The following is a 27,664-nucleotide window of genomic DNA, read 5'->3' on the forward strand; positions in this document are numbered from 1 at the left end:
TCTAAAATTATATTAGCTTCTATTTTTCATTTAAATGGGACGCAGATATATCTAGAAGAACTTTAAAAAATATTAATCGTAACATCTGTTGCTAATCACGTTTTTAAAAAAATAAAATGATCATTATATAATCTTTATCGCAATATAACAATTACACAATTGAATATTAACTGCAATTGCAAACTGTAATTACATGGTAAACTGCGTTAATCGCTCGTTAGTACAGTTTTGGTGAATATTCTGCTCCTAATGTTTCCAAAATTGCTGCGATAAAATACATTAGTATCTCGCATTAAGGTAACGATCTTCTAAGCAAAGCGTGAAGAACAGCGGGGTTCAGGAAGGAGCTGCAAGCGCCGCGTCACGCGCATTACGGACAATAATATTCCGCGCGACTTGGACTTGCCACCATCAGAGGACGAAAGAAACGAGTGATGGATGCGCCCTGTAATCCACGCTAACTTCCTACGGGATTTGGCGGCGACGGTTGTCTCTGGCCTTACGGCGCCTCTCGCATTACCGGCGCGAGCAGGCACACAGCCACCCCTAATTCAAACCTAGCCCAAAACCTCGAAATCAAGTCAAGTCACTAAGTCTCTTCTCCCGCGGGATCGTGCGAAGCGCCTCGAGACGCCGTTCTAATTAACATCGTGTCGCTCTTACGGCTTAAGTCGCGGTGCACGACGACTGAAGACATCGTCTTCTGAAAATCATTAGAACGGGGAAGAGGAGGCCTCGGTATAAAGAGATAGACGGAGGGCGAGGAGACGCGCGGGGTGGATTTCGGCTGTCACGTCGGAACGAAAGACGGAAAATGGCCGGATAAATGGAAGCAGGCAGGGAGACCGACAGGGAACCCGAGAGAACGAGTCTCTTCTCTCCAATCGAAGAGTGGAAGCCAGAATGGCGGCGGGATTCAAATTTTCGCAAATCATTCTGCAGGGAGCGAGGAGTATTCGGTAACCCCTTTTCCCGGGATTATCGGGGACCCATGTGGCTCTGGCTCGCTGATGGCTCGTTACCGAACCGCGCCTCTCCTCGATAACCGACAGATATTGCTATTTATGAACGTCGCCGGGCCCTTGTCACGCCATCGCCAGCGCATCTCTTTGTCTTTCGTCGACTATGCGACGTCGTCGTTTCTATGGCGATTGTCGGCTCCAGTCACGTCTTCGACACGTGTCGAGATAGTGTTCAGAGACGATACGCCGATGTTGTCGATCAAGAAGTATCAAGGAAACGCGCTGTTTTCCAAACTATGGTTATACGCTGATAAAAAACAAGTTAAACGGAGATAAAATATATTTCAAGCTAGACGCAGCACCATAGAAAATCGTTCGAAAACACGTATGCAATTATCCATTTTAAATTATAATCATAAATGTATTTTTTATATTAAAAATAATACAGTTTAAAAATATCGAAACAGCAAAATCGAGAAAAATAAATAACAGTAAAATTAAATTGTTTTTGATGCTGTCTTTTAAAATATGCATAAAAATATTATTTTTCAAAAATTAATTTATATATTATTAAAACATAATTTAAAGCTATATCGAATAAGAAAATCGAGAAAAATATATAATATTATAGATAAAATTGAGAATAAAAAAACTGCGATTTACATAGTGAAAAGAATAAAACTTAATCGAGAGTTCTATTCTACATAGCGATTCTAATAGTCTCATATTAATTAAGTTCACGGTTCAAATATTTCATCGTCGGTATATCTCTCTCTGGACCCTAAATTACCATGGAAGTTACCAATGTCCGGCTTAAGTAAACGAAACAGTCGCCGCAGGGGTTGCTGCGATGGACTAAGATATTTGTCACCTCATTGTTCGTCTCCTGGGCCCTGAGCTAAGTTCACGGACGGAGTTTAATGTCACGCAATTCCTGCGAATGCCGCAAGGATTATTCCTGCGGGTAGGATGTGCTGCGATATATCTTGCGCAGTTCGCTGCCGAAACGAGCCCATTTCGAAGAGCAAGGAGAAACGCTACTGGATTCCTCCCCGGACCCGCAAGCTCGCATAAGTTCGGGGCGAGCTTTAAACCGACGAAATAGCGAAACGGAGCGCGTCCCGAGATATTACGGCGCGAGTCTTAATTAGCGCGACTACCAAACGATCGCGCATAACTGCAGAAGGCCGATGACGACGGGAACTGTCCCTCGTTAAACGTGTTTTCGTTAATTAATCCGCATTGTAACAATGTCCTAAGTTTCGCACACTTACACGCAAATATACGAGAGTCGAGCGTTTATAACGTTTGTTCAATCGCGACGAAGAAGGAACGTGTCCATGGAATATTTCAATCGCCGCGATAATGACTGACTTTCACGCTCGGTGAAGTTCTTTACTCGCGAGCAGATCTGGAACCCGATAACAGCCGCGGTATTAATTCAGCGTTTCGCTGCAATGCACGCGCTGCTACGCGATTTCGAAAGATACGTGCAGGTGGATTGTTGATATAATTTTGCGACCTTACGATTATATATCGTAGCACGATGAGAGTCGTGCGCGCGAGTCAGACCGCTTACACGTAATTATACGGGCGTAGCTGATCGTGGCAATGTGTGTATGTTGTATGTACGTATAATGGCAAGGTATCACAATGTCGAAGCCGTGATGTCGTGTCACAGTCCCTTTCGTGACCGACTGATCAGCAAGAGTCGATTTGTAACGTGCATTAGTTATCAACATTCCGCTGCTTGATTGCGCGGCTACTGTGAGTCACGGAATATAAATGTCTTCTGATACTACATTGCGAATACTACGAAATAATTAATAGAGATACGCAAATTGAGTATCTCCCTATTTAATTTTATTAATAATGTATCGCATAAATTATATGTATGTACAGGATGTCCGGTAATAATTATTACAACTCTCGTATGCAAATAAAACGAGTATCATCCAATAATCACAGTTCACAGTTGTTTTATTTTTATAATTTAATAGAAAAATTGTGGTTTGGAAGATGCATTGTGATCTGCATCTCACGGTTTATGATGGCATATCAAATTTTTTGTTTTAAATAATCCAAGCAGATAATCATCCGGCGATGATCAATAATCAAAGTCGCTCGAGTTTCGATCAAATAGAAATATCGAGATTCATTAAAAAATCGAAATTCTTTCCAAATAGCAATTTTAATATTCATATAATTATTTGTCGATTAAATTTTATACAATATGACAAGTTGTGATGTTAAAAACGAATGTTACGCTACGAATGGAATGCGTAGTTAATAAAATATGCGTTGTAAATTTTATGCAATTACCGCGTTACCTATATTTCAATAGAATAATCAAAATCACTCTGAGAAATAATCGCAACTTTGCGCGTCATATACAGATTGGCAAGTGACAAAATTATTTTTATTCTTTGAAAATGCATAAATAGTATGTAACGTGTTCATTAACGCGTTCATTAACAGTTAAACGGATCGCACTTGCGACATCATATTTATCATTCAATTAATTAAATCGGCGCGATTGACGTTGTGCTACAATATTTATGATATTCAATAATGATTTTCGTATTATGCACTTATTTGCATACAGTGCTTCAGAGAAACATATGCAAGTATTATATTTCAGGTATTGTGCAACATCATTTACGAGTTGCTTATATGGATATAAATATTTAAAGTCTTTAAACTAATATTGTTTTAAAAAATACACACAAGATGTTTCACAGACACAAACAAGTAAATATCATCAATAGTTAATATTAATATATGTCAATTAAATTATTCAGTCAATTTTTTTATTGTTGAGAATTTAAAAAAGACAAATGATGTATAGGGTACACATTTATTTCCTACGTTCGTAAACAAATTATTTTAATAATCGGTATAGTTCCGAACATTTATAATCGCGTGTATAACTAAAATGTGTGAAATAAAATGTAAGTAATTAAATTAAGACAAAAATCACACGTACTCGCGGTAAGAAACTCAACAGATAGGCATGTAGTAGCTAAACAATTTCACATCTTAATCAATGATGTGCGACACCTAAACAAAGTTGTAAAAAAAAAAATCAATATATCTTATTTCAATTATCTGTGTACCGAGTTTTAAAGCCGAACGACTGCTTTCTCGACACTATGCCTTTTAAAAAACTAAAGACAAAGAAAGATGCAGAGAGAAGAAAAAGATATAAGAAGAAATTCTTGAACGCGTCAATGCTCGAAACTACATCGACATTAAAAACGCGTGTGTGAATTAAATGAATGAAATACATTTGTGTGTGTAACAAAATGAAGACACATAAATCACTGCGATAAGAAACTCGATGACAGGTGGACGTGTAACGAGATACCTTATTCGGTCATGTGCGACACTAAACAACTGAAAGTGGTCAAAAAAGGATAGGCACATGTTTTCTTTTTCTATCGGCGTACCGAGGCTCGAGCTCGAGCTCGAGCTTGCCTTTTAAAGATTTAGAGATAACGCGACAAGGACGCGAAGAGAATACAAAAAAAAAAAAACGCGAATAGAAAATTCGAAACGCCAATACACCGACGTTTACAATCGCATGTGTGAGTAACTAAAATGTATGAAATAAATTTGTGTGAGTAACTGAATTAAGGTCCGTATTTATAGTCGTTTCTCAAATCTCATCTCAGACTTGAGACATGATATGATTTAATAGATGAATTTTTAAAATCAAAATTTGATTTCGTTTGTAATCTCGATTCAATAGAGATACTCAAGAGAAAATTTCAGTTAATATTTCAGTTAATTTTAATCAAAATGTAACTATTGTACCGTCTGCATCTCAAGACAAAATCTGAGTATTTAACCTAATACGCTCTTGAGATTTGAAAATGACTATAAATACGGACCTAAATGGTGCTCGCTCGAGCGTGTCTTTTAAAGAATTAGAGATAACACGAGAAAAGGATGCAAAAAGAATAGAAATAAAAAAATGCGAGAATAAAATCCGAAACGCCAAGAATAAGAAACGCGAGATCAATGAATCTCGACTTTTCGATTAGATCGAGAATCGAGCGATTTTAATTATTGGTCGTCGCTGGATAATAATTATTCACGTGGATTATTTAATTTAAGATTAGAAAATTCGACATGCCACTGATAAATCGTGCCATGTGTATCACATGCATTTCAAATCACAATTTTACTATTAAATTAATTAAATTAATGAGACTAGAATGACTGTGATTATATTGGATGATATTCTGTCTGCACACAAGAGATATATACACATACATTTATCTATATATTCGGTGAAGATCGAATGTCTTTTTTGGAAAGAAATGTTATAATATTTTAAATTCGATTTGAATATTTTTGACAATTCAGTTGATTTTTGTCAAAAAATATTAATCGCGGATAAGATATTATAACATATTATTTTGAACATGTTACTATCTTAATATTTTCAACATATTATATACCTCGATATTATCGCTATAGAAATATTATAAAATAAATCATTTTTCGCTCACCGATACATCGATACAATAGCGAAGTTGTAGTACACAGCACGTTGATCTGAAAACAAAATATTCAAATTATGTATATATGCATATGTGTGTATCTCATAAACAATGCAATTTAGAAATGTTTTATTTTGCATACCTCGTAGTTGCCCCGATGTCGCCCGATGCCTCCCCGGGCCTCCTCCTCCTCTCTTGGTTGACCGTCATTGCTCCTTCGTAACACTCACGATACTCGCGAAAACACAAATAATTACGATCGCCCGATACTTTACACGGCACTCCCGAAACTTTATACGGCGCTCGCGACACGATGCGTGAATCGCACTGCTATCTGTAACAAATAAAATACACATACATATATTAGAATAATCTTATTATTTCGCATTATAACATACACAATATAAATATGTAAGCTAGAATTAACGATAGATATATCTATCCACGGATCGCAACACATTCGTGCGCGCGAAAACAGATTAAGTTGGGTTATGTTGGCAAGACATTTTGCATCCAATTTTTCGCGAAATATGCGTTTCCAACAATTACGACTACATACTAACGTTGAAATTATGATATGCAATTGATAAATATTACAATACAAAGGTTAGAAATCGTTTCTAACGATTATGCTTACTAATTAATCACAGCGGGACGCAGCTCGAACTGTCTGATACTCGCGGCGTTTCGGTAATGGCCGCGGCTACAAACATCGGCAACTTCATTCTATTGTAATAGCGCGCGCGCGATACTATATACATGACACTTAATAATAATTAATTAAAACTCGAAGGAGATTCGTTCGAAAAGATATAGCTTTAGAAAGAAAAAAATATTAATCGAGAATATAAGGTATTATAACATATTATTTACAACATATTACTATTTTATAACTTTTACCATATTATTTTAAAATTTAATTGGCAAATTATAACATACACAATATAAATATAAATAGGTAAGCTAGAATATTTAATTAGCAAATTTTATTAATATTTTTTGACAGAAATCAGCTGATTAAAGCGTTAATTTGCTAATTAATTTTTAAAATAATAATATATTATAAAAATTAAAATAATAATATGTTTCAAATAATATGTTATAATACTTTAAACTCAATTAATATTTTTGACAGTTATCAGCTGATTTCTGTCAAAAAATATTAATCCAGAATAAAATATTATAACATATTATTTATAACATTACTATTTTAACATATTATTTTTAAATTTAATTAGCAAATTAATGCTCTAATCAGCTAATTTCTGTGAACAAATATTTTAATCGAGTTTAACAAACTTTATTTTTTTTTTAATATTATTTTTTTTAACATAAAATCGAAGAATGGCACGCGCGCGCGCTTGTATTGTTCTAGTTCGTTTAAATCCGCTAGTGAATATATGTATAAGCACTCCGCCCAAAACACGTGTTTTACAAGAGAAACTGCGGTGTCTGGTTAGGAATAAAGCATTGCGTTTTGTGTAACCGTTTGTTACATTCGACAGCTATTTGTAGCCGACGAGCCTTTCACGACGGAAATACGAGCTTCTTGCATCGAAAGACTTGTAACTCGATCTCTCCCTTTCACAGACAAGCTGTTAATTTTCTAAATTTAGAGGGTAGACGTAAGAAAGCTCGATCGCCGTAGCGGTCATGGAAACGAGTTATCTCTTACCCTATTTGTTTTCAGCAGCTGACTGCGGCGGGGATGAGGGTGGTGCGCGAAAGCGACGAAAACGCATCGGGTCGAGGACTGGCAGCGAGGGCGGCCCCTCGCTCCCTGGGGGACATCATCAGGGAAATTGGATTCGGCATTTTTCAAATCCTACCCCGAAAACACTCGTATAGATGTTCGACGAGAACCGGTCGCGTCGAAACCGTATTTTCATCCCTAAGAGGCTAGTGCTTGACAATCAAATTACGTCATTTTTATGCCGCTTAGGTCGAACATGGAGAAAAAAAATACAACGTATGGCACTATGTGCAAGACGAGACGTATCAAATTTTAACGAGATTGTTTTGACAGCTGTCACAATTCTTATTTTCTCTTTCAACAAAATATAATAATACCCGAACGCACAGATATAATTGTAAAAAATATTTTTGTTACAGTATCATTCATATTTGTTCTTCAAAAATTATCACGAGAAGATTAATCAATAGGTGAGCCGAGCGTCCCCTTTTCCGCTTTATTACATACGCGACAAGATCAGATTGGAAGGCTAACGGATGATTTTCGTCGGAATCCGACCTCGTCACCTCGAGACGATCCCTCATTTCACAGTTCCAACAGAAGATTAAGATCTACCCCTTGAAGCATCAACTTGCTGCTTCGCTCGCGGCTAAGTTTCGCGCAGCCGTAACTCATCGCCGACAGATAACGTCGGTCGATGTATTATTTATCCTCGTTGTCACCGCAATTATTCATATCACTATCGCACGCCTCGGTTTCCGCTGGCAATCAAACGCGATTCGTCTGCTTATTATCGCGCTTCAAAGTAGCAGATATGTTGACACGTTCCATTTCTCTAAGCAAGATTATATAAATTAGAAATATCGACGTATTAACACGTTATACGACAAATGTATAAATAATAAGATAACATAAATAAATAGTAAAATAATAAATCAAAATAAATTAGCCCGTAAATGCATGATACGAGTGTTGCATGTTCTCGTTCAAAAAAGTACGTCATTAAGAGAACTTTTCCAATAATTAACTATTGTTCTAAATTTAAAAAGATAAAATTGCACGGAACAATAGCATAATAAAATTATATGCGAGAAAACGCGAGCGCCGAAACTCCCGCGGTAATTCCATCAAATGGAGATGTAATTGCAAATGGAGATTAGCCGAAGAGCCGAAGTGCTATCTCGGTAGACAGAATCTCGCGAGACGAGAGCGCATCTAGTTAGTACGTTTACGACAGTTCGCGAGTAGGAAGGAAGGAAGGAAGGAAGGAAGGAAGGAAGGAAGACGGGCGAGTATTGTCATAAAACGTAAGCACGGAAGATATCTCCAAGTGTGAAATATTTCAGTCTAATCCAGCAATATCATAAAGAAGCGGCCGCGCGTACCGACGAGGCGCACCGAAGTCGTAACCGGGCATTAGGGCTGTTTACAAAAGGCCCTTCGATGCCGCGCGTCGCGCGAGGTCGTCGTTACGGGGATGCCCGGCGAAGCATGCGGCTGCGAAACTCACCACCTGGGTCCTCCTCACCCTTATTATCAACAATCGTAAAACGCTAAATTGAAAGTCCTCGAAGGATAAAGGCGGCAGAGAGGAACGCGCGCCCTGGCTGGCTGCGAACAAGATCTGCGGTTAGGGCAATTTCGGCAGTCGGCATAAAAAGGCACTTTACAACGGGAATCGCTAACACGCGGATCGTAAAATACATTTCGCTATCCGCAGCTGCGCGAGAGAGGACACTATAAAGAAGGACTGATGCAAATTTTTGTGACATTGTAATTAAATAGCTAGGACTGAAACAGAGATATATTAAGACGCGAAAAGTTTCATATACATATATATAAACTGACTGTTTTTCCTCCGACGTTCTTTCGACGAATTATTCGCGATTACTCCGAAGAAAAAGTTAACGGCAGGATTGAGTGTCTAGCGGTTACTTCTCGAAGAGAATCTACGAATTCAATCTGTCTGAGGTGACAAGACAAATGTACCGTTGCACTTCGTCTCGATCCTGTCCACCTCCCGTAGCAGTCACGGCTAGTCAATTAGCCAAAAAATTGGGGCGCCGCGCTAGTAAATACCTAGAAAAAGTAATTCGATTGAAAGGGAGCAGGCTATAGAGATAAGTGAGAGAAGATGCCAGTCATCCCCCGGTAATTAGTCAAGGGTCGCTTGAGTGCCGTGAGGAATTCCGAGTTCGAGTCCGGGTATCATCCCCGTCAGATATACACACGGACAGAAGGGGCCGATTCTACGGACGAAGGATAAGCCCGGATCCGCAGGCTTGATACCCCGTGGAAAAGTTTCGCGTCCGGCTTGGATTTGATTGATTAGCCCCGCGCGGAATGGAGTGTCGCGATTGTTTCCGGCAGAGTAATCGCGGCTACTTACACACGAGTGCAAACGATCGACCGTATTTTCCCCGCGCTAATGGTAACGATATACGTATACAAAGTGTCCTCCTCTCTAGGCAGATACGAAGTTTTCCCATTTTTGTCATAATTATTTCTCTGCGGAAATAATAGACTGGAAACTTATCGTAAGCTATAAGTATCTATTGTATTTTTTTCAGGAATATTTTTTATATACGACATGTGACAGACATTTTCTTTAATGGCGATAATGGCATATCTATGTTAGACAATTACAAAAATCAATCCGCGTGAAAGAAAAAATATATAAAAACCGACAGTGGCTTAATGTTTTTTTCCGCTATTTTTCCACAAACATATTTATTTGCAAAATATTTTTCAAGATGAAACATTAAAAAATCGAAAGCATATCCTTGTTAATCGATTCAAGAAAAAAAGCAATGACAGCAGTGACAGTGCATACGTGTACCTATTATTCGCGGGTAATGCTTTTTTACTGTCGTCACCTAAAAAATATATCTGCCACACGTGTGCGTAATGGAGCCGCGGATACGACGAAAATCGAAATTTCGAAGCTACGCCGAATGCCGTGTTTCATTACGCGTGCGCGCGCGCGCGGAGCGGAGAGAGAAATACCGGGGATAATACATTTAATCAAGGACGAAAATGGTTTCGCCATACGAATTTCAATTCACACGTGCGCGCGTCATAGCGCGCTTTTTCCGGGAAATATCCATTAAGCCACGGGTATTATAACCATGCCATAGCGGGCCCTTCAAAATACCATCGGACATCATGAATAGCCTGGATCCATTCGACGGAACGTGACTCGTGATCCGCGATGAGCCGATGGTTCTCTTTCTCTCTCTTTCTCTGTCGAAGTTCGTCGCGTTTCATAAAGAACGCTAACATTTGGCGCTCTCTCGCGCGAACGCGGAGAGAAGAGGGGTTAAAATGTCAGCCGCGATGAATGGTGCGACCTGGATCATCGAAAGACACGTACGTGACATTTTGCGGTGTATCCGCGGCCGTTGTGACGTCGAATTACCAGCGTTATAGTACGCACGTGGTGCATACGCGTACGCACGCATCATAGTACACACCCGGGGAATGTTACGTAGGTGCTTCCAGGATCCGCTATGGACTGTCGACCAGTCCAATGGGTATACGTATTGGACTCTGGACAGCGGTCATCTGTCACTGTCAAGCCCTACCATCTCGACTGCCTTACGGTAGGCCGGGTGGCGTCAGGAGGAGGACGATGTAGGGAGGATCGAACCCTCCCTGGTAACACGTGCCGATGTCTACGCTCTCTCGGAGAGAGAACACCCCGGTATATATTATATAAGCGAGAGGAGGGATGGGGAGACATATCGTGAGAGATACGTAACGTTGCATATATACGCGGTATAAATAAAGCGCCATACTGCGTTAATTACGATCGAGCGTGTCGGCACTCACAGGGTGCGATCTCAAGGTTTTCGAGCGACGATATAGAGGCTCACTAAACACGTGCCCGTTGCATTTAGAGTAGCCTTTTCCTTTATCCTAGAACATCAATGTTGGTTCATCAAGGAGGAACGGTTCGTGCGAGGGCAAGCTAATTTCGATACGTGATTAACATTGTTAGCGGGATGATAGACGGAGAGAGAATTGACGGAGGGGAAGGGTTAATGGATTGACGTCTCTCCTCACTCTCCCGTGTCCCAATTGCGTACGTCTAATATATGTCTGTAAACGTCGATGTGATATCTCTCGCGCAACGTCTACCGCGCTTAATATAGGTACATACACACCATCCACCTGATTATATGATACGGAGGAGGTATCGGAGCGGTACAATGCCAGGAAACCGCTTAATCAAGGTAGTCACGATGCCTCGGGGCAGTACTCAAGTTAATGCGATATTTGCGAATGTGAAAGGTTAGCAAACCGATCCATAATTCAAAATCAACAATTACGACAAGATGCCTCGTCGTCTCGGGCAAGTAACGCTTACACAATCGACGTGAAATCTATATCTAATTTAGAGCGCTCTTCGGGGTATTGTGAGGGAAAAGTCTCTAAATAAGGGAAATTTATCGTAAATATAGAAGACGGTTCTATATTTAATTTTAACGTAACGTTCTACATAATATTTCTTGCGACTTCGTCTCGATGATTGATGACAGATGACTGATCGTAAAAATAAGAAGAAATCGATCGAAAATAAAATTACCAAGTAAATATCGTCACGATAAAAAATACCTAAAAAAATCATTGTTTCATCACGATGCATAATTGAGCGATCAAACATACGTTTACTTTAAACAGAGTGGAAGACACGATCGATATTCGAACAGCATCCTCGCGTGTCGGAAGACGCATCCGTTAAATATATCGGCGCGACTTGGGTGATTAATAACTAGCTGTTCACGTCGCATTACTCATCGATGTTGCGCTCGTAGACTTCCGCCAGACGACGAGCGTTACTTACGAGTCTGCGGTTTCGAGCTAAACGACGAGCGAGTCACACCACCCGCTCTCTCGTCCCCCTAAGCACCGCGAGACACGTTATTATACTAAACGGCGAGTTTCGGTGACGCAAGACCGCGGACGACACTTTTTCGCCGTAATCGACCTCCTAGATCGTATGTCAAATATCGTTACCGCACGACGGCGGTAAATATTTACGGCCTATACCGACGAGAGATGCAGCGGTGAACCGCAGGACGTGCCAAACAGCCTTTACAGCTTTCAGCCAATTATCTTTTCCTTGTTATTGTCGCTAACCATTGAGAAATGTATTGTAAAAGAAACCTCGTATGTATAGCCACGTTTCCAAGGCAACTATTACCCACGTTATAATTCACGAGAGAAAAGCTCGGTATACCGAGCGATTATTTGTCCGATTATTAGATACGTCGCAGTTTCACATATGTAACTAAGTTGATTAAGCAAGAAGAGAGAATAGAGGCTTAATGCGATACGAGACGTCGTCGTTACGAGCAATTGTTGCTTTTCACATTTCGCTGGCAGTCATACGCCGCGATAAATCATTAAGTTATTACGAGGGGGCTCTGTAATTTAATATATACACAATGTTGGAGAGAAAGAGAGGGGATGTGCCTCCGACGACGCGATTGCCGATATAATGACGAAATTCTCGTAACCTTCCGTATTCGCCGGAAGACGGCTGGTCGGTCGGTCGGTCGGCCTTTCGGTTCGTCGCAACAATATTTTACAATCTAACGGATTTTACGAGCAACTCCCAGCGGTCCCGCGGCTCTTCAATCTTCCTCAACGCGCCTATGAATATAAATACGAAGGTGGCGGTGATTTATGCGGCCGAAGGAATGGGGAAGAAACAGAGAGAAAGAAAGGGAAAAAAGGAAAGAAACGGCGATTCGATACTTCGGGACTCACTTTATGTCGCGGTCAGTGTTTATGTCCCAGATTTTAGCACCTCCCCGAGGGCATTTGAGGTTCCTCCCTGTTGAGAGCTCACCAATTTTTACGACGGACTGCTTCTCCCCTCCCCCGTGCCTGACTTCCTTAAGGACGACCTCTAACCGTTAGCAAACTGTGTCGCGAAGCCAAGGGATAAATCATTCGTAGCAAAATGGGAAAGAAGGAAGATACAGAGCAGTACATTTAATATCTGTAACAAATGTGATCTTCGATTTTCGCAAAATTTGCAATGTTTCAAATAGTCAATATTCTTTTCTCTTTTGTTTGCAAAATATAATTAAATTCTAAATAAGAGAGACTGTTGAAAGTACAATGATCAGAAAAATAGAAGAGTAAGAATAATGAAATATTATATAACATATAATAAAATTTAGAAATAATAAATTCTATGTGATAATTAAAATATTTTTTGGTTCGAAAATCGACAGAGATTTTTTGGTTTTACGAGAGAGGAAGCTGAGTGAGAAGATGATACTCGTGCGCGTATCGTAATTTGCATGCGTAGCAAGGTAGATACAGGCACTGCTTACGTACTGTTTACGTACGCGGAGTGCAATCAAACGTAGCGGCGTAATTTCCCAAACTTCGTCATGCGGAGCCGAAATCCCAGCCCAGAGTCGTTATTAAGCCCCGATAAGGGGTCGTTACGCGCGCGGCCCATTGTTGCCCGCAAATCTAACGTATGAGAGCGGTCATCGATCCGCGATTCGAGAGGGAAAAGCAGAGGGAAGGGGAAGGGCCGCTTTCTTTGATCGACAGGTAATGACAGTTTAAACCGTTTCGACGACGGCGGGGTAATCGCTGTCGCGGTCGGTTTAGGTTCTTCGTGGTACGCTGCGCCAATAATTTCCCCGGCGAACGGTAATCCTTTCCGCATGCAGCCTATAAGCTCCGTGTATGCCTGCGGTCTCCGCGTGCAATACGCGTAATGCATTTGATCCGCGCTAAAACGCATTCGGATGCACCGCTCTGTCGTTTCATGCGCTTACGAACTTCGGCCTCGGCAAAAACTCCCATGTGTTCTGAGAGAGAGGGAGAGAGAGAGATTTCCGGTGAGCCGCTAGAGAACAATGCAATCGCTGCAATCGCGATAATCGGTTTCGTACTTTTTAAAGCTTTACCGCGCAATTTTCAATCCGCTCCCATTCGGACTATTAAACGCGCTCTGTCAAATAAAAAAAAAAACCCGAAGAGACATCTACTCTGTGTTAGCTCTCGGAGAAATTTTTTCGCGAATTTCTCTCGCGCAAAATATAAAGTGCATATGGTATAATTTTTAATATCTTTCGATATTGCATCCCCGGATTTAATTTGGATGAGAAGCAGGCTGTGTGCGAGAGTGATTAAACTTGTATTCGGGAATTCTTAGTCGGATTTGTGTTACGATATCATCGGAAGGGGACTTACATCAAGAATCGCAACATTTATAAGCGCTTTTAGTATAGGTCCAGCTATTATCCTCGTGATTAATAACCGCGTCATGACTTGACTTTGACTTGATCCTCGAGGATTGTTCATATATTCCGACGAGTGCATGTAAAATTCTGTCGACAAATTATTTGTATCTATTTCTCTATTTTCTATTTACATGATAATTTTCTTGGATAAATATAATCTTTTTTTCTTTTATATATTTTTTTCTAATTCTATATCTTTATTATCAAAGGAATATCACCTTCCTCGCGGAATTCAGACAAATAAAGAGACGAGACGAGTGTATCCACATACGAAATCTCCATTTCCTCCGTCTCGCGATGTATCACGGCGCAGGGAGATCGATTGTCATATCGCGCGTGCAAATTCCTCGAGCATGACAAGAGTACGAGCGAGAATCGTACGGAAGTAAAATGATGATGTTTCGAGGAAGAATCCGCTCTCTCGTCCCCCGACGTTGTGTATCGTTTGGCAGATCGATCCTCGTCGACGAGTCTGGCGGGTAATACCAATCGCGACGCGAAAATCACGTTTATGTCGCGGATATGTAGACAAGAGGGAGGGAGAGAGAGAGAGAGAGAAGGAGAGAGTGGCCGGGTGTGGCATCGAGTTTGATAAATGACGCGCGGACTCCACTTCTGCCGGCGGGGGTGTGAGCGACTACGCCCGATGTAATCAACCGTTGTATTATATAACGGGGTGACTTCCCAGATTAGGAGGGTCGAGCGGCGATCGCTTCCTCTCGTGGAAAGAGTGCATAACAAACTTCGAGGCTGTAATTAAATTTGATCGCGGCAAAATATACACACGTACGATGCTAATTAGCGGCGAGAGCAGGAATGAAAAATATAAATTTTTAATGCGGAGTAACTTGTGTAATTGAAATGTATTTACCTCCACTTTCGCGAAACTCACATCGTTCATTTTCTTGTTACTCTTTAAAGTTCTATATGAAGATCATATGTACCTTTCAAAATTCACGAGAAGAAAATTATTTAAACGGCATTCAATATACATACTTGCTATGCATGTACGAGGTAATCATCGAAGGAAAAACTAATATCTTAAGCCTCTCGCGGAAGAGAGGCTTCGCAAGACGTGCAAATTTACGGAACGAGCGGCTAATGCTCGCGTAGCTCCCCCGTATTCAGCGTGTGCATGCACATTCTGGCGTGTCGCGCTAAAGAAGAGAGGGAAATAATAATGTCAGAGCTTAATTGTTACTCCCGGTCACGCCGGCTGTACGGTTACTCGCGCACAATTTTCTTATTACCTGTTAATGATGCAAGAAGTGCTCGGAGCGCCGCGTAACGCAAGTGCGCATAAAACTAGTCATTACAACAGCCTTTTACAACGCTTAATGCTAGCCGCCGTCGGAATAGAACCGCACGGACCCACTTTTTCCGCTCATTCGGCAATACACTTTATACCGTCGTATATGCCGCGATAATTATTTCCACGCGCGCTCGTAAAACTCCGCCGTCCCTGCGAATAATCATTTTTTCATTAACGCAAAATGTTGCCGCTCGTTGTTGAACGTCGGTATACAAAGCGTTACGATAATTCGCGTTATAGTTTAACGGTAGATCTCTCTACAAGATCTCTCTGGCTGCATCACCGAAGAAGATACTACAACACCGGGAATAAGGAGAGAGAGAGAGCTTCAACAACCGAGATTACACCGAGAAAAGTTAATCTTAATAAACGACGGCAATCAGGAGAACTTAGGCGGAAGGTGGTTATCGCCGCAAATGCTCGGCGTATGCAAACTCGCCCTAAAGCCAGCAAGCGTTTTCGTCTGACCCACCCTAAGAATTTACATACCGCTCGCTCTCTCCACCGTTCCGCGCTCTCTCCTTCTCTCTATCTTTCTTTCTTTCTCACTCTTCTCGCTCCAGGTCCAATTCGGAGCCTTTTGTCCGGCGCGGAATGTCCATCAACTTTTTGTCCATCCGAGGACGAGTAAATAGGAGAGTCAAATGACCAGGCAAGGGCTTTAAGAGCGGCGGCGAAATGGGGCTACCGGCCCTTTTATTTGCTGATTCCATGCAGATTGTTTCGTGATTTAGCATAAATGTTTGATTAGATTCACCCGGCGAATTCGAACCCAATGGACCAAAGGAGGAATTCTGTTTGCGCGAAGCACAAACGGCCATCCAATCAAGCGCGCGTGATTGTTTAACGATCGAGCGATGTTTTTCAAGATTGCATGACGCGTGTAAGAGCTGGAATTTCATAATTAATATCTCCGATAACGGTTTCTTGAATTTTAAATGTGTACACTAATTCTCCGTAAATAATTTGACGAGTAGATGATAAGAAAATCGCTTCTTGATCAATTTGCCGAACGTGATTAATTCGGTTCGTTTGCCAAGTCTGGCGCCATCGAGATCTCGAGATCTCGCGAGAAGAGAGACGTGTACGCGCGAATACAACGCCGATATCCAATCGGTCAAGATAACTCCTCCGGCACGGCGAATTCAGTTAGTGCGCCGTGAGTTAGATTGGGCCATCAGTTTAGACAATGGGAACTGGTTGTGCGTTTAAGGTAATCCCTCGTGAATGGTGTCCCTCTGGTACTTAATACATTGTCCGCCCTGATAGCCATCCTTTACAACCTCGTCGCAGGGCACACTTCGAGGCAGGGGCACCCCGCCGTTGAAGATGGCCGGCATTAACACCTATTTACTATGGATGCTATCCGAGAACCCTCGGTCGTCGGTACGTCCGTCGGAATTTCGCGGCAGATAAATAAAACAAATAAATAAAAACTTTTCTTCTGTGCGGAATCTAGATTATATTACGTAGATGACATTAATTGCGCGAATACTTGTGTAAAATTATATGTGAAGTAGAGCGGATAAATAAATGTTTACATTTCGACTTAGAAACGAGTTGTCTCGATCTACCTGAACGTCAAACTGACAAAAGAAACATTCTGAGTCGCTAAATTGATTTCAATATAAATCAACATAAATTACGCGTTGAACATCCGTTTACGTCAAGTTTAAAGTCGTCACCGTCATGGTTCTTTCGTCCCTTGTTCTTTGTTGTTCTCCCCAAGGTATCCGAAGGAAGGACAAGCGCTTGGAAATGCATCCGACATCGGGTACAAGCCACTATTCCTTCGGTCAGTCTCTGGGGTGCGATAAGGCTCCGGACAAATGACCGGTCAGCCAGGACAGAAAACTACTGGCGGGAAAATCAGCCCTCTAAGTAAATTCGTATCAACCCCCGGAGAGACGGAAAGAAAGTAAGACGCGGAGCGCGTGATCCGTTATATGAGATTACCGAAGTAAATAACGGGATCTCTCTTTCTCTCCTAATAAAGGGGAAGAGGGAGGCGAATCGCATAACCAAATTTCGGAATAATAGCGTGGACACGCTCGCGGGTTGTGCCCGGCCCTCGATCATTCACGGTCCCGTGAATCCTTCGCCCATCGTTCGCGGACCATTGTCCATTGGACGCGAGAATCGCTTAATGTCCAATCGTATCTTTTTATGCAGCTGAAGAAAAAAAAATATACGGCATATATAGAGGGGAATATTTGCTGTCGTCGGTTCGATTTTTCCCGCCGACACAATTATACGAGGAAACCTCACGTGTCTATGAAGTGTCCGGAAGAGGATGAGGAAAAAAAAAACCTTTCCTGAAACGCGCGCTGTCTGAAGGATTAGATGGATTACCGGTCTCGTGATGCTGCAGGGTCCAGAAAATCGATAAGGTGTGCTCGTATTTGCTCGATCGCCGAACGGCGAAACTCAACGGTAGATTTCCTCGACGATAAGATTAAGTAAGTGGAAACGCCGAAGTAATTTGGAGCCGAGAGCTCAAACTACACACACATATATATATATATATATATATATATATATAATAGCGTTGAAAAAAAAAAACATTTCTGTAATACTTTGCCATATGTGATAACATTATTAAAATAAAATATCAATATTTCTTAAATTCAATATATTAATTTATTGTGATTTTTGCATTTAAATGCATTTTAAAAAATATGAAAGTCGCATTATGCGGTCATGTGATATTAAAAAAAATAATTCCTCGCATTGAGATTTTTATAAAAGATTGATATAATTCTTCCTGTATACACAATCATCCTATTTAAAATCGGAAGGATATAAGTCAGGAGAATGAAATAAATGGGCGAGAGATAAAACTTCGGTTCCAAAAAAGAGCGGGCGCACGAATATTCGAGTGGGAACGAGATTCTTCCATTTCCCGCGGCCGGTTAGATCTATTCGAACCGCACGTAATAAGCATTAATGTCGGAAAATATTTCATGTCAATCCGTCGACACGAAATATTGATTTCCCCTCGTGGAAGCTTCAAACTCTCCGCCATCGCACCCCTTTCTCGCCATTTGGTGCTACCAATATGCATTCAAAACCAAAATTCCATGCACTCGTTGCGTGTCGCTGACTCGTTCCGATTCCGCGAGATGGATTAATTAATCAAACCATTTCGTGTGCTCGCGGAAAAAAAAACAACGGGCTGCGCGGTCGATCAACGTTGATGTACAATTGCGAGACCGTGTAAATAATCGTTCGAAATTTTTGCGCATCGTTTTTTACAAATAGTGATTGCGACGTGTCTCTAGGCGCCTGGAAAGCGTTAAAAATAATTTAAACGATGCCTATCAGACTGTAGGAAAATGCGATTGAACGCAAGCCCATTAGAGAAAACGTTATAATGATCGGAAATTATTTATAAGCAGTGTTTATCTTCGTTAATACTGCACATCGCGTTAACCGATCAAACGATGGAAGCATTAAATATTTCTTTGCTTTCAATTTACTGATAAATTAGTGTATGCATGTGTGTACTTTTAAATGTGTGTCCAGAATGTATCCGGAGAATGTTATTAAATATACGATTACTATATTCTCTCTCTCGTGACCATATTGAAAAAAGTTAGAGTTATCCGGGATGTTTAATAATAAATGATATATCGAATAAGTCAGACGAGGTTATCATTATGATACTCGTTGCCATCTCTTAGATGCATGACGTTGCAAGACGAGACTATAATTTATCGTTCCAACGATTGTTTAGTGACTTAAACGTCTTCTTTGTGCCCAAACTGAGATGACGTATGTCGACCGCTAACCGCGTTCGATTAGGATCGACATCCTTGGACAATAATTTATTTATCTTCGCGTATGACAATCAAAAGACCGATCGGTCCTGCCGGTGTAGGTTGCCGGAGAGCAATCAGCTACCAACGAATTTCTGACTCTCCTCCGAGCGAGTGTTCATAAGCATTTGAATGGGCCAATCAATCACGCGGCTCCTCTCCCTCCTTCCCACCCCGCCACATTCTCTCCTCGTTCGTTTTGGTGACGTCACACTACAGTCATCCCCTATTAGTGGGGTGTGATAGCGACCAGCAGCTCGTGCATGGCGGGTCGCAGAAGAACAGCGACGGAGGTTGACAATCCCGACCGAGGGAGGTTGGTAATTATATATTCCAAGGGTGTCTCGCCGATCAGTCAATGTTTCCGCTACAGCTCTTCTACAATGGACCAAAGATAGAAAAAGCTTATCTGTCACTGCGCGCCGTACTTCCTTAGGGGAGGCAGAAAGCGAGACTTTTAATTCGCGCCGCGATCGCCGCGTCTGGCAATGAAAAATTAAACCGCCGACGCGATTCGACTGTGCGAGAGGGATGTTAATTAGTTATATTCGATTCGAACCCCAAAGTTCAGTCTAAGATCATGAGATTTGCTAGCACGAAGGAACAGATGTTTCATCTTCATTATATGATAAAAATGTCAATTACAAGAAATTTCAGACAATTTTGAAAAAAATGTAAATGTAAAGAGAAACTTTACACTTAAAACTCGTAATGACTCCATGATTCGATAGTGGTTTGCTTGTCAACGTTTCAAGTGTCGTTTGTTCTTATTCCTTTTCTACTTCACGGAGCCCAAGTACGCGGCCAATAACCGCCATAATGGTATTTGATGTTAATCGGGCTTTGAGTGCGAGTTCACACACGCGACGGTCGCATCTCGAACGCATGAGCGAGTTGATTAAATTCAAACACCTCGTAGCTCGAATGCCAGAGCTCGTTGATGTCGAGCGGAACGGACGCGTGTGCGTGAGTTCAAATATGCTCATATCGGTCTCGCTCAAAGGACTGAGGTAACTCTCTCGCTGTCCGACAATAGTCACGCATGATAATAGCATACCATCCGAACCCCTCAACCAGCCTGACAACGTCCGGTCGTCTGGAAGGAGCAAATACCGAAATCGTTGGATCGGCTCGGCTCGGACGTCGAAGCCGCGTATTTCCGTCGCTACTGCTGAATTCTATTCGTGTACATTCGCGGATTATTTTAAATCTATGACTTGAGCTAACCGAGGTAATCGTAATCGCGATCTAATCTAAGCTATCGATATAAAAAATATCACGATAGAAGATTAATTTCTCTTTTCAGCTATAAATGCACATTTAAATATGCTATTGCACTTTAACAATCTGTATTTATTTTGCAATAAATACAGTATAGTATATCATATACATTTTTGTAGCGGCATTGTATATTAAATTGTAATAAAATAATAAAACAGTAAAAAAAACACGGTTAATTTTAAATACTTAACTCTATGCTTGATATCAATAAAATTTCTAGTCGCTACAAAGCTAAAAATAAATTCAGTCTGCAATCAGCATTTGCGAACGGCAAACTACTATCCGACAGTTCGTGTTCGTGTCGTCGAGAACAAAATCAAAAACGAGGTGATTTTTACGGCTGTTTGGAACTGCAGTTTTGCTGGAGAACTGCTCGCCGCGGTGTTTTCGCGTCCGTCACGTCGGCACCCGCTTAACGCATCGTGACAGTTTCATCTAGCGGATCGCGAACGAGTGCATAACGATTCCGGATGATTCGCGATTTAAATAGTCGCTCTAGCCCATAACAATCCGTCATACGCGTTCATGCCGCTTTCTCTCTCTCTCGCTCTTCCTCTACCCGTGGTGAATTTCTCCGCGATATGAAGTTTCGCGTGGCCGCGAAAACGTCGAAACGACGTAAGCACGGCGCGTCGCGTCGCGCGAGAGCAATCTAAAATCTGTCAGGGCTTTGATCGATGCGCGCCGTTCGCCATTTTAATGCCTATCACCCGACAACAAGCCTCACGTGAAATACGAGTTAACCCCCGGGGCGTTCTCACCCTCATCAAAGCGCGATCATCCCTCGAGGAATTCAAAACGGCGTCGGCGTCGGCGCCGTCGTGTGAAAATGTTTAAAACCATCGCGGGGTCGTTCGCAACCCTGAATCATTATCGGGAATCATTATCATATTTGCGGTATCGCTCGTGTACATCTCATCTATTGATTTTTCCACTAGGAAAGGGTCAGGATTAGAAAATTCGTAAATAGAAGGGTGAAAACCTTTCCGGATAATCGGTCTAATCTTTGCGTCTATAATCTCTCTAGTTGCATACGATTACTTTTTTATAATAAAAACGAATTACGAATTAAGAAAAATATATTTAAAATTAATCTTATTTTATATCCAATCTTTTCTTTAATTAAAATTATGAAATTTAAGATGTAATTAAATTCGTATAATGTAATTTTAATAACTTTGACTTTTACGAATTTCCACGAATTTTATATTAGACGAATAAGCGCGCTAGACATCTTTTTCAAACTTCGTTATCACACGTCGCCGTAGTCTTATTCGAGAATAAGAACACACGGAGTTCCGAAATTACACGAGGAGAATTCTTGTGCGAACGAAATTCGGGATAATCGCGAAAATATTATGGTAACCCGATTGTGACCAGCTCACACGGCTGAGGAGAGACGGACACTATATCGAATCATCGTTAGGTAGAAGATAGGATTTACCGGGCCGCTGGAAAAACTCGGAAAATCCAATGAAGACGGCCTAATCCCCAGGCTGAGTTCTGCGGCGAAAGCGTGAGAGCGCACCTTGATGCAAACTAATGACGGTTTCATTTGCCGGGAAAATCCGACGCGATGTTACGCGCGACGTTGTATGAAAAGGGGAACGTGTAAAACAAGCCGCTATTAAAACGCTATGAGCCGGCCTGCGTTTCGACGTGGGCGCGGATGAAAATTTCATTCGCATTACTTGCTAAATTTCACTTAAATCGTACTGTTGTTTCGAAACGTACAGCACGATGAGTGCGTAACCGAATTTTGCCACGAGTCGATTACATTTGACACACACCGACACACGACGTTACGTGTTGAAATTACGCGTGATATAGCGCACGCATATCGATATTTAATAATTCCGACCAAGGGCCCCTCCTAAAAACGATACGCACGAATGTGTAACCGATCCATTTCCGCGTTACCTTGTTACGACGATGCATTTGCTGCGAAATAAAGTCCGCTATGATGGCATATCGTAAATTGTTGCAAACAATTCTTTTACGTATGTACATTGCAGTAGTATATATCACGCGGTATCAAATGTAATGCACGTTCTCGCACGAAATCAATGTTAAAATACAGAGTCACGTATAATACCACAGATTAATGCATGAGACATACTGCAATTCGCTATACGTAACAAAATTTAATCGCCCAATTACGCTCGGTAGAGACAATAACGGAACAACTGTTTCCTTCCGTGATATCCGATGGGGCTCGTATATGATGGCGGAAACTGGGGACGGAAAAGAGCTCGACGACGATGACGCACGGGTGCGACATATTTTCTGTAATTCACTTATGGAGGAAATAAATCCGCGTGACAGTACGTGCCGGCGAAAAAGATAACCCCCGTAGATTTGATGGGGCTCGAATGCCTCGAGACACTCGTAAAAGACGCATCCGCGCTGGCGAGCATAAAATTAGAAGAATGGACTTAAAAGGATTTGAAAGGATTGTCGCGCGCGGGCCCCTTTAGCGAAAGTCTCTCTCTCTCTCTCTCTCTTTCTCTCGCTTTTCCACTTATTTTTCTACCTAAGTCGCAGACAGCGTGGATATAGTTCGAGTTTCGAATAGAACGCAGGTTCCTCGAACCGGCGGCAAAAAAGGACGGTAAGGAGAGAAATGCATTTTCCAGGAACCAGTTGGGATGCGTCGGGAAAACAGTATTTTTCGCAGGATGAAGCAGAGAGCGAAAAAGGAGCAACGCCGAGAAAATGTATATTGTCGCTTCGAGAAATGGCACGCTCGTATTGCATAGTGTGTCACGCGTAGTATACGTTTTATATTATAGAAGAGCACGACGTACAATTTAGAGAAAACATACACTTTGTGCTGTTTCGAGAAATAACGTAGCTACGCTATATCACATTGTGTTCAGAATCAAGCTTATACAGAGAGAAAAAAATATGAATGATAATTGTGTGATATGTATTGTAAAAATATATATAAGAAACACATTTCAGTGCTTGAATAAAATTATCACAAATTAAGACATTGTATAAGATATACCAATAAAATTTACATTCTTTCTTTTCTACTCGAACTCTTGTATATAACTCACAATCAGTATAATGGAAAAATGGATTCTCGTTAAATACGGCGAATGAAAAATACAAGATATCTGTAAAAGGAGATACATTTCCGAAATTGACGACTGAAATACTGTTCTTCCGAAATGAAACGGATTTTCAGACGATTTAATAGGAGGCGCGGTAATACGAGGACAAAAAGAAGAGTCCTGATAAAGGCGGGCGTTAGAACTAATGACGGTGCTTAAGAAAAAGCTTAATGGATCGTCCTCGGGCGCAATGATGTGTCATTTATAACGTTATGTTGCGCGTATATATATATATTTCTCTCTCCCCTGGATTAATTGCTGTCCAATTAATGGCCCGTCATTAGCGGAGAAGGACCACTAAGTAATCGCGTCAGTATGATTGACTCAGACATATTCTGCGCATGCGAATAAGTAAAGATTAAATATTACTTTTAATGCATGTTATTGTCTACATCGCTCTTCCACTTAGCATTATCTTGTAAAAAAAATAATTTATTCTTTGTAAACGTTGCGTTAAGATAAATAAAATTTTATTCGAACAAGTAGCTAGATTTGCACTATGTCAAAATTGTTAATAATCATAATAAAAAATAGATAAAATAAAAATTCAGTGCAATAAATTTTCGATTCAATAATTCAACATATAAATGCTTATGTTAAAAAATTGGATTTAAACAATTTTTATCTTCAAACAAATATATCAAAACTTTTGTTTTGTTCGATTTAAAATTTGCTAATATATTTTTTTCCACACACAATTTCTTTTTTGAATTTTCCTATAATTTAAATTAATGTATGTGAAATATAAGATATGGAATATACCTATATATTATACAAATGTATTAGTATATCATACAATTATGTAATACAGAAATTGATGAGACAATTTGCAATTTACTGTCACGATCACTACCTGTCAATAATGTGTTGGATGCACTAGTGCCGCCAGGTGACCATTCGTCTGATTATACAGAAAACTGATTTTTCTAAGTCGCGCATGAACCATCGCGTTCGATCTGCCAATGTGTCGAGGACACACACGCAGGCGACTAGCGGAGTTTATTAATTTACTCGAGCATGGAAATCGTAATTAGCCTGGATATTGGTGACAGGAACAGGCTCGCCCTTCGGGCAGACGTGTGTCGATCTGCGTACACGCAATGTCGAGGATACCTGGTGGTGGCCTGAGGCAGCCCGAGAACAAAGCCCCCCGGTTTCCTGATCGATGATTAAGCGGCGCCGCGTTGCCGTGGCTTACGGAAAAAGAGACCAAAGACAGGGTCGTACCACTAATTGTAAGTAATGTTAATTTCCGAAATCGTTTAGCATGCAGATCAAATGATTCCATTATCTATTCGATTCTTCAGCGTGTAAAGTTACAAGAATACTTTAATTTAAAATGATAATTTTGAGATAATGTACTCTCGAAAATTATATATTTACTTTTTAATAAAACATATTTTGAATATATTTTAATTATATCAATAAATATATTCAATATTTCTCAATAATCAAAAAATTTTATCTTTATACGTCAATGTTGGGCGAAATAAAAACCACAGCAAGATATTTAAAATAATGACATATAAATAAACTACAACTCTCGGTAATTCCTGGATATTATACGCGTTAAGCTGATCAGCTTTACACAATGACACTTGGCGATTTATAGCCGAGAGAACCAACCTTTATATCCGCGATTTACAACCACTTTATCGCCGCCACGCTATTCGCAAATGCGCGTTCCGCGCATAGGCAGGCCGAATCATGCAATTACGTATTACAATTGCTACCAACTAACGGCGCCCATTGTCGCCTCATCAGGCAAAGCGACGCTCGGTTGGATTTGCCAATTCTAATCAAGCCGCGAGAGCGAGACGTCTAATCAGAGAGTCGGGCGTTAAAGCGATGATTCCGGAGCTGAAATTAACAATGTTGTTAACAAGCGTAGCCGACAATCCCCGGGACTACTGCTGCCAGAATGCGCGGATATCCAAAGCTAAAAGCACCGAAAACCCGCCCTCGCTCTCTGTGGGAGATAAGTGTGACGACCTGTCCAACGACACTTTTGGCCGAGGGGGAAGGGTTGACGCAATCAACGTAAAACGTAAACGCCGACGGTAACAGGGATTAGTTATCTTCAGCACCCTCGTGGATATAGCGCCTCACGCTTATGGCAACGGATGAGAGGAACGGGACCGAGGGTGAGGAGGCGGCGAAATCACCGCGCAGCCTTTCCAGTAATTACACCAAGAAAATGGTGTCAATAGCGGCGACTAGTCTGAAATAACCGCTGACGAAAATCGGTAAACGACAATACTTCAGGATGGTTATGACCCCGATCTGACGCGATAATGCCGATACTCTATCGGAAACGACGTCGTTCCACGCCAGGAGAATCGACGTTAATGTCTTGGAGGGTCTGCGTATAATCGGCGCAAAAATGCGCTGACAGATCTTTTGTGCGAAAAATTATGCAGACATCTTCTTTGTAAATGAAAAAAAAACAACTGATATATATATATATATATATATATATATCATCTGCACAATATTTTAGATTTCAAATTTAATAGATCTACATTAAGTAGATCTCGTGTTGTAAAAAAAATTAAATGCGCCTTTATTCAGGATTGTCATTATATTATAGAAACAATTATTTTCTTGCTTACGGATATCTTATTTAAATATCTTTGAAATCTGTGTGTTTCAACATTTGTTTCATAGCAGTTTGAAAATATCGGAAACTCGGGGAAAAAATAATCTGCGAGCTGTGTGGCAAGAAAACAAGACCGTATGTATTGCCAACAGTGTAGGTACTCGGTCGCGCAATTTTCCGAGGCTTTGATGTAACGGACGGGCGGTAAAGCGCGTACAAAATTCAGCGGAAGACCGAGAAAAATGGATAAACACATCGGTGGCCGATTGAACGGGTTCCTGCGTTTGTTTTCCGTCCGTTGCGTCGATGTGGCGGTGGCCCCGATAAAAAAACAAAACGAGAGGGAAAAAAAGGGAACGATTGACGGGTCGCGCGCGCGCAAGGTGTTAATCCCTTTTACAATTCCCGATAACGTCATCGGCAGGGCGTATACAAACGGCCCTTTGACGCACTCGAAACGCATCGTAGTGCGACGCCAGGGCACTCGAAATGTTTTTGCGCATCCGCAAACGCGACGGCCAACTACAACGATAAATAATAGAACGCGGAATTATATTGCTTTTGTATTCATATTAAGGCTATATGCGCTGCGGTTCGTTCACCGTCACGTCTGAATATTTTCCTTCTATTCGGGATTAATGGCTCGGACGTATTTTATAGGGAGCGCCCGCTTGTCCGTGCGCGATATCCATGCAGAAACTGACCGCTGCCCGTTTCTCGCGTGATACATCGTCGGAAGTTTAAAAGTAATACGCGGAGAAAGGAGGAAGGGTGAAGGGGAAGGGTGGGCAAAGATGCGAGAAGGGAGATGAGCAGAAAGAGAATAGAGTGGCTATATCAGAGTGACCTCACTTCTCTCCGGGGAGATTTAAATTCTGGAATTCTGACATTACACGTACGTGCCTTGCGAGTGGAGAGACAGAACAAGATATAAAGGGAAGAAAAAAACCGAAGTGAATGAGATATGGACCAAAGTCTGACTTACCATCACGACGATAAGATGTCCGCATTAATTCCTGCGGCCTGTCTTTGGATGACGACGGAGACTGTTGAGAAATAATCCTTTTTCTGTAAAAGAAAAAAAAAACACTGAAT

General features: G+C 41.1%; 1 protein-coding gene across 1 annotated transcript in view; it reads right to left on the bottom strand.

The window, feature by feature from the left end:
* LOC145937004 (uncharacterized) overlaps positions 1–27,664 on the bottom strand; it is a 338,257-nt gene that overhangs the window by 187,216 nt on the left and 123,377 nt on the right. Inside the window, exons 8-10 of the mRNA XM_083039730.1 lie at positions 27,555–27,637; positions 5,613–5,804; positions 5,480–5,525 (exon numbers count right to left, since the gene is read on the bottom strand). Of these exons, the coding sequence (XP_082895856.1) occupies positions 5,677–5,804; positions 27,555–27,637 (211 nt within the window). The 3' untranslated portion in view covers positions 5,480–5,525; positions 5,613–5,676. The remainder of the gene's footprint in view (positions 1–5,479; positions 5,526–5,612; positions 5,805–27,554; positions 27,638–27,664) is intronic.

Source organism: Prenolepis imparis, unplaced genomic scaffold, assembly GCF_030444845.1.
Source record: "Prenolepis imparis isolate NDT839.2.m4 unplaced genomic scaffold, iyPreImpa1.0 SCAF_6, whole genome shotgun sequence".
NCBI lineage: Eukaryota > Metazoa > Arthropoda > Insecta > Hymenoptera > Formicidae > Prenolepis > Prenolepis imparis.